The sequence below is a fragment of the Otolemur garnettii genome, unplaced genomic scaffold (genome assembly GCF_000181295.1).
Source record: "Otolemur garnettii isolate 467f Iridium unplaced genomic scaffold, OtoGar3 scaffold00042, whole genome shotgun sequence".
Lineage (NCBI taxonomy): Eukaryota > Metazoa > Chordata > Mammalia > Primates > Galagidae > Otolemur > Otolemur garnettii.
Window position 1 is genome coordinate 2,732,688 of NW_003852437.1, and position 12,481 is coordinate 2,745,168.

The following is a 12,481-nucleotide window of genomic DNA, read 5'->3' on the forward strand; positions in this document are numbered from 1 at the left end:
CTAGCCTGAGTTTCTCAATGTTACATGGAGACCTTGTCTCAAGTGCATGAAACTACAAAGGCCCTGGTAGAAGAAGGTGAGATTCCATTCTAAGCAGCTCAGCTCTTGTAAGTGATGAATAGGATGAGACCGATTTAACTTGTGAGTAGAAAGGTGAGAAAAATGAACCTACCAGAAGAGAATAAGATTATCTAAATGAGAGGAAGATAAGGCCTATTAGAGATGATGAACCTTAGAAACAGAATTAAAAAAAAAGAAGAAATGAAAGCAAACATTCTTTTTAATTTGATAAATCACCTTTTTATCAGAAACCCAGAATAGAAATCAGGAAAGGTCACAGTAAACACATTTTCTCCTTCAATGTTTGATATCCTTTGTCAGCCAAAATCTTTGGGGATGAAGAAACACTGCCAGTGGGGCCCAGTGGTTCAGGCCTGTAATCCTAGCACTCTGGGTGGCTCAGCATTTGAAACTGGCCTGAGCAAGAGTGAGACCCCACATCTCTAAAAAAAGAAATAGCCAGTCATTGTGGCAGGTTCTTATAGTCCTAGCTACTTGGGAAGCTGAGGCAAGAGGATTTTTTGAACCCAAGAGTTTGAGGTTGCTGTGAGCTATGATGCCATGGTACTCTACCTAGGACAACAGAGTGATAATCTGAAAAGAGAGAGAGACCACCTACAAGAAATGAAACTGTTTTATTGTTGCTTTCTCTGTAATCTGTTTAGGCCTCCCTGGCTTCACAGAGACAGTTCAGGAAGAGTTCTTCATCATAAGCCCAATATAAGGTAACTGAACTTTGACCAGTGTCACTGGCCACCACTACCATCTTGGCTTCTTGCTCCAATAAAATCTGTGTCCCTGAGGTCTCAATGACAATGAGCATCACTGGCCACCACTACCATCTTGGTTTCTTGTTTCAGTAAAATCTGTATCCCTCAGGTCTCAATGATAATCAGCATGGCTGGCCACCGCTACCATCTTGACTTCTTATTTCAATAAAATCTGTGTCCCTGAGGTCTCAATGACAATCAGCATTGCTGGCCACCGCTACCAGCTTAGCTTCTTGTTCCAATAAAATCTTAGTCCCCAAGGTCTCAATGGCAAATGTGTGTAGGTTTAACTGTGTGTTAGGGTTCCATTCCTGGCCAGCACCTGATTAAAAAACTTTTATCTAACATTTTATCTAACCTGGGAGAGAAGAACTCACTATATGTTCATCTTGTACTGTTAAACAACTCTGTTACCAGCAATACTATGTTTGTTGTCACACAATTCTCTTACTGATAATGCTGTACCTATTGTAACAGAACAATTCATGATTTTGATGAATGTGCACATCATCCAGAAAGCCTATAAAATGTACATCCTGAGGCTTACCCCTCAGAAATTCCAAATTCCTGTAACTTAGTGTAGGACCCAGGGATTTACAATTTTAAACACCACCCCGAGTGATTCTAATTCAACTGGCATATGGATTGTATTTTCAGAAACAATACTTTAACAAATCTATACAATTTTTGTTTTTGTTAAAAATAAGTTCTTCAAAAGGGTGGGCTGAAGGAAAGAAAACCAATGACTTAGAATTCAAAGAAGCTGATGGTACCTTCACAGTAGTGATTCTCAAGCTTTGGCCTATATCAGAATCACCTGAAGGGCTTGTTATAAACGATTTCTGGGTGCCACCTGTAATTTCTGATGTGGCAGGTTTGTGGTGAGGCCCCCAATTTTAATTTTTCACACATTCATAGACGATGCTGAGGCTGCTGCTCCAAGCACCATAGTTTGAGAACCACTGGTTTATTTTTAGGAGAGTGTAATTACTCCTGCCAACATGAAGGGTATTTGCTTTATGTTCTATTAATTCCTTATAAATATCAAACGTACATGGGAGTAAATAATATTTGTTGAATTTCTATTATGTTTCTTTCTTTTTAATTCTCAGAACTTCCCAGCACAGCAGATTCATAGAAGTTATATAATTTACTCAGGTAACCCAATGGATAAGTGTTGAATCAGCATTTAAATATAAGTTCATAGCAAAATTACACTTGTATCTTATGCATATATACAGATAATACTTTTAAAAGAATCTAAAAAAAAAATCAAATATAAGTTCAAAGGACCTATCCAAGTTCTTTTGCAATTGGAATCTTATAAACCACTTCATTAGCAAAGTAAAATAGTAATTATAAAGAACACAGATCTCATAATTTACTTGGTGCCGAGCTATTAGCTACTTTAACATCAGGGATCAGATCACCCTGCAAGACTACAGAGAAACTTTAAGAACCACCCTTTACAAAGAGGGATCTTGACTTTCTGCCAATAACCCTATCTGTTGAGACCTGTCGTACTGGGGGAAATCCTTTGGTCAAATAATCAGATGACTTAGAGGTAAATCCTGGCTCATCCACTCTATAGGTTAACTTTGGTAGGGGTATTACATTCCTTGAGCTTTAGTTTCTTCCTTTGTATCATAGAGATACTTACACCATAGCCACAGGGCTTAAAATAATCAATACAGAGCATTTAAAATAGGATCATGCCTGGCATCAGACATTCTGGGTTTTTAAGATGTTTAACAATTGTCAGCTGAAATTGAATCTCCAGCTGCCCCAGGAAGTCTTTCTTTGGCTTTCTTTTCCTACTGCCCACAGTTCTTAGTGTTTGAGTCATATATTTTGGTGTCTTTGATTCCACTGAAATTAGCATATCGCAATACTCACGTTTACGTACACAAAGCACCTGCTGAGTGTCAAGCACACAGCCCTGCATGCCTGACTTCCTATTATTAATATATAGAGTAAGATAATTTCCATGTTCTATAATGGCATAATGGTAACCTTTTCTCCTTATGAATTATGAAGACCAGAATATCATTATAGACCTCATTTTAAAATACTAATTTTAGCTAGTATAGTATTGAGCTGAAGTTAGTAATATGTACTCATCAGATTAATATGTAAAGCTTTATAGAAAATCTGTATGTATCGAGAGGATATAAAGCAGTAAGATGCAAGAAAAAACATCTTACTGATTATAAAATTATTAAAAATGTGACTTCATATTATATATTCATGTAATTATGAGACCTCTAGAGGAAATAATTATTGGAATAAACTAATATACCCCTTGCAGAGAGGAGGTGCTCAGAGAATATGAATTTAAAAGGCCTTTAACATTATGCTTTTAGTTCTCTTCTGACATTATCTTACATGTATCCAGAAGATAGTAGATAGAAATATTCAGAAGCATAAAACTTATAAAAATTTAAAAATGCAGTTTTGTTCTTTTGATTAAAATTCAGTGCTTAGATTTATATACTAAAGAATCAAATCCGGTTGAGATTTGAAAACTTAGATATTTCTAAACTGGAGTGCTTATTTAGAACAAAGTATACACTTACCAAATGCAATCATACTTGGTAAATATAAACAGAAAAATCTCTTTTAATATATAAATGCACATAAAGATATATGTACATATATATAGTTTTAATAATGTTTGGTTTCTTTGAAAAATTGTGAATTTGGTTCACAATGTATTCATTGTGCCAAAGAAAGAACAGTATTATATCAGTAGTAAAAAGTATTGCTTATTGTTATAATTCTGCTAATGTGACTGGGTGGGACTTGAAACCCAGTATTTGTGAGAATGACCAAGTTTATTTTTTGTTTTGTAAATAGATTGGAACTTCAAAGGTGCAGGACAGCAACATCAAAGTGTAACATATTGACCAAAGGAGTTTGAGATGATGCTGTCACTCACTCTATTTGAAAGCAGCTGCTGTCACTAAGTACAACTTGCTCAACGCGCTCCAGTCATCTGTTGTAGTAAGTGAAAGTCAGCCATCTCAGGAAGAGATTTTTACAAAGCTTAGGTATTAAAATATACGAAAGGTGGCACTGTTGCCTTATGCCAACCAGCGGCCAAGCTTTCTAAAAATTCATAACAGAAATATCCTGAAATAGTCATATTTCAGGCCTTATTTTTTATCATGGGCTATAAAGATGTGAAATTTTCTTTGAAGTCTGCCTTCTCTGATCTTTCCCTGCATTGAGGGCAGCACATTGGGGGAAAAAAATGTGGAATTTTCAAAAAGTTATCAAATTATAAGTGATTTTTCTCACAGAAATTAAATGTTGAGTTTAAATGAATAAATGGGGCAACCTTGACGTGAGGATGAACATAAAATTTAAATTAAGTCACCAACATAGTAATTAAAAAAAAACACCTGACCAATTTCTTCTTTATCTAATGTATCTTTTAAAAGCATTCTAAGTCGATAATTTGAAGATATTGGTAATTGACTTTTTCTAAAGTATAGCATACATTTAAAATTAGAGCATGCCGGTCTACTTGTAAATATAATTGATGCATAGCAGTTGACATGCTATCTTAATTTAATCAAGTTGGCTAAACATTTATAAACATGATGTTGAAGACTGATTGTTCTGAATTCAAAAGCTGCTTGACTTTCAAGAAGATTGTCTAACAACATATTCTTTAAAACAGAAAATGAGTCTCGTTCATTTTAAATACAACTTAATTCTGGCTTTCTTTGCTTAGGGCTTTTCAGCAACAAATGTGTTATGGAATGCAAGGGGTAATTTAATTCTAGCTGCTGCTCGTAGAAGTCAAAATTGTCAAATGTGAGGTCAAAAGAGAACACGTCTAATTACTCCTGAAGAATGATTTTCTCTTTAGAATCCATAATAATGGTATTCTCTTTCTTTCGACTTTTAGTAGGTTCTAGGAAATTTATACTTATTATCTTGACACAGCCTTGACAGAAAGCAGTGAACCAAGGAACGCGGTTATATTCCCCTCATCTAATGGCTTCCTTTTAAAAATTTAATTCCTATTAATTTTATACCATAACCCTCTCTACAGGTTACGTGATTGTATTTCATAAATTATAGAACTATGTCCATTTTAGATATTAATATTTTTCTTTAGTTTTCCTTAGAGTTTTAACATTTATCCATTAATATACAGGAAAACATAATAAAACCCACCTACAAACCTTTATAGTCAGTGAAGTAATATGGACGCTTTTGTGGGGCACAAAAAATATGAAACTTACACTACTGGATGTTATTATGTTTTCCCATTCAAAAGCTCTTGGTAGACCATAATTTCCATCTAACATCCTGGCTATGCCAGCAACTAGCTGTACAACTGAGGGCAAGTTACTTCATGCTGTTTCCCCAGCTGTAAAATGGCAATACTGAAGTAATAACACCTACCTCCCAGGTTTATTGGGAGGATTAACTGAATAAACATATAAAAAGCCATTAGACACCATCTGTATACATGTTAGCTGCTATTACCGGTACCACCATTGCTACCATGGCAATATGGCTGGTTCGAAAGTCTCACTTAAGTGAGACAGTGCAAAGGTTTTGGGTTTTAGAGTAAGTCCGACTTGGGTAAGAGCATTCCTTCTGTGAACTTTCCTAGCTCTGTACACGTAGGCAAATGATTTATAGCATCTCAGCCTCATTTCTTCATCTGCAACACTGAGATGATAGTAACAAGCTCCAAAAGTTTTTGTGAGAATTGGGAATAATAAGTGTAATGTACTAATGAGAGTAAGAGCCACATAATAGCACTCAATCATAATAATCAAACTTGGAGACCTCTCGAGAGTTTCTTTCTTTCTTTCTTTCTTTTTTTTTTTTTTTTTTGGTTATAAAATAAAAGTACAGTCTTTTTTTGATTAAAGTAGTATGTGCTCATTGATAACTTCTGATTTATATATTTCTTATTTTTACTTAAATTTCCTTTTAGATATAAAAAAGTAAATGAGAAAGCAACATGACTAATAATTTCAACACCCAGAAAGAACCGTGTTAGCATACTGGTATTTTCCTGTTTTTTCCTGCATATTCCCCTTTTCTTCTCCCATCCAGTATGTTTTTGAAGAAAAGTGATGATTTAGGGCTGCCTGTGTCTAACACTGTGAGGTCCTCATGTTGACAATAATGAATTTCCATGAACTAAGTGAGTGAACACATTTCTGGATCCTCCCTCCCCCCATTCCTGACTGAGGAGGAGGAGGGGAATGGCCTTGAATAGTGGCCATGTACATGGAGCTGCCCTTGTTGCCCTGTTCCTCATTATTCTCTGGGCAGAATCATCTCCCCTCTAGCCGCCCCTGACGCCCGGTGGGTGGTCTCGTGTGTGGCCTGAGTGCACAGCAGCCTTCTTGCTCTCTTGAGACACGCTCTCCTTCTTACCACTTCAGCTTTACATTAGAGCTTTATTTTACATGCTTGGAATTTTTCAAGACTTCCCTGAACAAACTGTCTTATCCTCCACTTTTCACACCACTTCAAAGTATCGTTTCTTCTTTCTCTGGACTTCTTAGATTTGTGTAATTTTACACAATGCACTCAGTTTATGGGCTCTGGAACTAAATGTCTAGTTAATGAATAAAATACATGCAGACATATATATTTAAAATATATATGTATATATTTGACTCAATTCAAGAACAATTAGAGATATTTTGCTCTTGCACCTGTTTAGACATTAGAAGTTTATCTAAGAGAGTTGGAGGAAAGCAACCCCATTCACTGGTCCATTACCATCCGCTAGATGATGATAACTACTTTTCTTTGAAAAGCTTAAAATGTTTTCATAAATATTTCCTGTTTAATCATTGCATATTCTTTTAATCTTGTTTGAACGTTATTCACGAATAGTTTTTTTCCCTGGGAACAAGATTTTCAGTTTAGTGAAGTCATTGTATCATTCTGTTTCCATCATTTATGATGGGATCATTCCTTCCCTGTCGCATGGAGTTGGGTTCACATTTTCAATTGCTCTAACAACGGTAGCAGACTATTTAGAGTTTATTGAGATAGGAAAATAGACTATTATGATCTAGAAATCATAAGTATGGAGAGCTATAGAAAATTCATGAAAAAACTCACATAGGCAAAAAACTGTGAGGTTTTATTTGATCAATTGAATTTTCAGTCCCCAGAAATGTCACCTAGAATGTACTAGTCCCATCCATTGTCCTTGAAAAACATAAAAAGGAAACAAGAGTAGCTTTGCTGAACACATGAGCACACAGACACAAAACTGTGCTGTTTCTTTATTATTTTATCTCCATAATTGTGAATATGTTATTTGCACATGGATCTTCAGCATAAAATATTTAACTCCACTGGTATTCAGCACAAGCCATGTACCTACTTCTGTGCAGTAGAGGGCACAAAACTGCCACATAATTTGTACCATCCATTATTTCACCCAGGTTTCCACTGATTGACATAGGAATTATAGATACAAAAATTTTTGACACAGTGTGAGCTAAGAGATTGTGATTTGGATCCCAGAGGGGGTGGAGATAAGGTTGATTAATTTAAGAGAGAACAAAAGTGACGGCCTGACAAGCAAAGAAAGAGAGAGAGAACCTGGTAACATGCAAAGAGGAATAAACAAGTACGATTAACAGATTTTGCTCATCTATTTTCCATCAGACATTTATGAGAATGGGTGGTCAATTGCAACATAATCAAAGGACTCAAATTCACAGTGATGGATACTCCAAAAGGCAGAGTTGGGCAGAGTGAGGAGGCCCAGGACAAAAGGGGGTAGAGCCTGAAGCACTGGCTCAGGGAGGAGTCTATGAGAGCAGCAATGGCCAAAGCCACCTCCCTGTGCAGCCACAACGAAGGCGTCAGTGAGACTATCCAGCCTGAGACTAAGCCTGCAGGGAGTCTTCAGCTTCCGTCTGACCTTCATGCACAGAGGAATTGTGACCTCTTGTAGTAGGCGAGAATACGAAATCAACACCTCACTTGACATTTCAGTGGTGCCGGGCCATGGGGGCATTGGTTGTGGGAAGGGAGGTTGCAGCAGAATGAAGAGATATTTCCAAAACTTTATATTCCATGACTTTACTGAGAGGTTATACACAAGACCCATGTGAAGAGCAACAAGATGTTGACTGTGACTTGAGGCTACCAATTTCTCCTCCAGTGTCCACGTTAGACATTGACAACGTGTCTTTCTTGTTGAGCCTCATCACAGATTTGGAATCTTGTCAACACAGCAGGCCAGAAAGCCATTGAGATTTAAACCTACCTGCTGTCACTGGCATAGCATGGTCACACATTCACTCAACAAACCTATACTAACGTCTTCTATTTGGTGTGGAGATGCAAAAGACGCAGTTCCTGGCCCATCGTGAGGGCAGCAGCAGCCCAGGGATTTCTGCAGTGTCTTGTGTTGCCGTGGAAGCACATTCAACACATTCTAAATGGGAACGCCTGGTATCATGCACTGTCACAATTTATCTTTGGATTTTATGACCCATTCTAATGAACATGACATGTCTAGCAATAATAGTTTTCTCTTACCTTCTGTATAAACGAATCTCTACTAGGCAAATGTCTCTTTCCTGATGGGGTCCATGCAGCTGATACAAGCAAGTAAAACACGTCAACAGAGCTGTTGACAATCAGCAAATAAGGACAATAATGATGAGACTAGTTTACATGTGTCCTTTCATTTTCCTTTTCATTCAACAAATACTACAGAGGGCTCGCTGCATGTATCATACCTAACTAGATCGAACGAAAGAATCAAGCAAAAATGGGCTGTTCTTCAGGGACTTGCATAAAATAAAGGAATATAGACCCTAAAGAAGTAAAATCTACTGTTTGTCGGGGGATAGGAACTCAGAGTACTCTATACATAAGCGTTAAAGATTTGGAAAGACACCAAAGCAGACTTTGATTGTGGATATCATCGGGTGATTGGACTAAGACATATGGGCCCGGGAAGAAATGAAGGCTTACTTGTGACATTATGCACTTTTGTATTGTGTGGTTTTATTTTTAGATATATTATTTTTATGACTAGGAAATCCAGTTTAATTTTTAAAAAGAACATAAATAGAAAATACATATTGCTGCAGGTTTGATTGTAATATTGCACAAGGGGATATGAAGCTTAGGGGCATAGACCATTTGAGATTTCCTTTTGATTTTCTTTTTTTTGTGAAAACATTGCTGTCACTGTCATTTTCTGCTCAAGAATCATGAGATTAGCTTATATTTAAAAAAAAAAAAAAAAAAAACAGAAGAAGAAGCCAGAGTCCCTTTTCACTAAGAAATTCCCTTTCTGGAATTGAAGAATTGGTAAAATAGTTTAAAATCTTTATTGCTCTACTTTCTCAACAGTTGTTGGCAAATATAATTTTGCAAATAGAGAGATTTCTTATGTATTTCTTGAAATAGTATACTCCATGAGTAATTTTTACCTGCTGGATAAAATCTATTCAAATGAAACTTAATGAAACCTGTATTTTTTGTTTCTCATAAACCAGGCAGTAAAAACAGTTGAAATACAGAACCAATTAGCAACAGAAAATGTCACAAGATAAATAATACAAATTATAAGCAATATGTTTTAATAATTACATGATCAATTTACTTTTTTTTCTTTTGAGACAGAGCTTCAAGCTGTCGCCCTGAGTAGAGTGCCGTACATCACAGCTCACAGCAACCTCCAACTCCTGGGCTATGCTTATGCCTCCCAAGTAGCTGGGACTACAAGAGCCCGCCACAACACCCAGCAGTTTTTTTGGTTGCAGCCGTCATTGTTGTTCGGTGTCCCAGGCTGGATTCGAACCCACCACCTTTGGTGTATGTGGCTGGTGCCTTCGCCACTTAAGCCACAGGTGCTGCGCCGATCAATTTACTTTTATATGGTTACATAAAATGTAAAGCAAATGCATAAACATTTAGAGTGACATACCTTTAGCATCATTTTTCTCTAATTCTTTGAGTGCTTGTACAAATGTTAGCTGACTTTCAGTGAGAGGCCAACTGTTATACAACACGAAACACTGTATAATATACTTGCACATCTGTGAAATATAACAAACAATAATAAAAAATAATTTTAAAAAAAGAACAAACAAGAAAATATACACGGTATGTGCCTAAACATAGTGTCCATAAAGTATGTGTGCAATTTAAAATAGTTTGCACAAGAACTTTATGGACACCCTGTATAATTTATTATTCTAGCCACATAAGAAATGCATAATTTTCTGTATTGTATGATCATAATTTAAGTAATCCCAGTTGCTCTCCAAAATTTTATAACACTACAATTTATTAAAGTTTAATATCCATGCCCACCAGTGCTTGCTACCACCTCATTTCCTAATTATGGCTGGTTGCAATGGGTATAAAGTGAAATCTCACTGCTGTTGTATTTTGCGTTTTCAAGATAACCAAAGAGTTCGAGTATTTTTTCAAACAGTGGGCCCTTTAGGGTCGTCACTTTTTTTGTGTTCAGGCACAAAAAACGGACTCCCATATCATCTATTATTACTTTTGTGGATTAAAATTTTACAATTACATCTTGAATGCATCTGGAATTTGCCTTTATTTGTCAGCGAGGCATCTAGTTTTACTGCTCTTGAAGGAGAGGTAATTTTCATCATCTATAAATAACTCTGATTATTGAGAATACTCTTGGTTTGTTTCTGGTCTTGTTGGTCTGACTCTCCATTATCACAATTTTCCAATGTTATTAACTACTAGCAATGATAGTGCACATTCTTTCGTATTCCAATTTTAGTAGGAATACCTGTAAATTTTCTACATTAACGTAATGTTTTGTATATGGCTATCTCCATTAAGTTAAAGATTTTTGGTATGTAACATTTACAGTTAGAAGTCTCTCTCCTATGCTAGTTTGCTAAGAGCACTTTTTAGAAATCCGTACATAGGTATTGAACTTCATGAAATGCATCAGCACTCTACAATTATTCTCATCAACTCCACTACTCTGGTGGCTAATAGTGATAGATTTTTTTTTTTTTTTTTTAATGGCAAAACACTTCTGAATTCCTGAAGTGAATGCTGTCTGATCACTTTGCACACTGGTAGAACTGTTATCCATCATGTTCTTTATAATTATTCATTCATGTTTATACATGAATTTTATCCATGTTTTGTGTTACTTTTATCTTGTTTTGAAATCAGGATTATATTAATCTCTTAAAAAGACTTGGAAAATTAGTATTTTTGCTGTTGTTGCTACTATTTTCTAAAACAGTTTGCTCTTTGAAAATATATTAGAGCTGGGCAGATAGATTTTGGGAAAATGAAGACTTAGAAGACTGGATTATCACTTCAATTTTATTATTATTTATTGTTTCAGTCAGATTTTCTATTTTCATATGAATCATCTTTGCGATTCCTCTTCTCCTTTTCCTCCTAGGATCTTATGTGATTTTTTTTCTCCATCCCAATAGATTTTGAATTTGTGGGTACAGCTTCATTTATGATACTCTCAATTTTTAAAAAATCTGTTGTCTGTAGTTTCTCCTCCACTCTATTTTTTAATTCTATTATTGTTTAACTTATATATTTTACTCACTCTTTTTCTTGATAGGTCTTACTGTAGTTATGTCTACTTTAGTAATCTCTAAAACAAATAGCCTAGAATTTATTAATCTAATTTACTTTTTCTCCCCCTTTTCATTGATGTCTCTTCTCTATTAAAATCCTTTCTTCTTTTTTCTTTGTGTTACTCTTTTCTTTTTTTACTAACAATAGCTTACCAAATTGGTTTTGATAATTCACTCTTCCTAATGAATTAATCTAAAAGTAGCATTCCACTAAATGTTATTTTAGATGCTGCTTACAAATTTTGATTTGTGGTTGTTGACCTTTATTGAATCTTATGTATTTCACAATTTCTTTTTGATTTTTTTTAACTAAAGGATTGCTTAGTATACTTAAGTTTTCATCTTTATGGTATTTGAAACTATAATTATTCAATTCTAGTTCATTGCATTACATCAAAATATATCAATATACTATAGATAGTATAGATTTTATTGACACTTCTTCTATTTATCACCTATTAAAATACTTTTTAAAAAGTTTTTTATGTGTTAAGAAAAATTATATTTTTTATTAGGTAAAATGCTCTACAAACGTATAAGGTATTGAGTTTATGCTTAGATTTTTTAAATATTCAGAATAATATTTATTTTGTTTTCAGCTTAATCTGTCAGTTTGAGAGGAATGTGTTGAAATATTCAATTGGTTTTTTTTATTTCTTATAGCATAACTGTGTATATTAATGCAACCATGGGGAACAGTGTGCTGTTTTCATATACATTTTGAAATAGTCTCATCAAACTGGTTAACATTACCTTCATGTCATTTTCTTAGATATTGAGTTAAAACGTTCATACTCTGCTTTTAGAAAGATTCACCTGTACCCTTGTAAGATAAACCATAGAGGTGACCCCACCAATCATCCTCCCTCCCCCATCCATCCCCCTCACCTCCCCTCTCCCACCCCCTTCCCATATTCTAAGGCTATAATTAGGTTATGACATTCCTATAAAAGCTATGAATTAGTTTCAAAGTAGGGTTGTGTACATTGGATACTTTTTCTTCCATTTTTGAGATACTTTGCTAAGAAGAAC

The 12,481-nt window shown here is 35.2% G+C and overlaps 1 protein-coding gene across 1 annotated transcript in view; it reads right to left on the minus strand.

Annotated features, from left to right (window-relative positions):
- The window catches only part of ADGB (androglobin), a 174,552-nt gene that overhangs the window by 25,717 nt on the left and 136,354 nt on the right, over nucleotides 1-12,481 (minus strand). Inside the window, exon 29 of the mRNA XM_003790264.2 lies at nucleotides 9,781-9,892. Coding sequence (XP_003790312.1) covers nucleotides 9,781-9,892 — 112 coding nt within the window. The remainder of the gene's footprint in view (nucleotides 1-9,780; nucleotides 9,893-12,481) is intronic.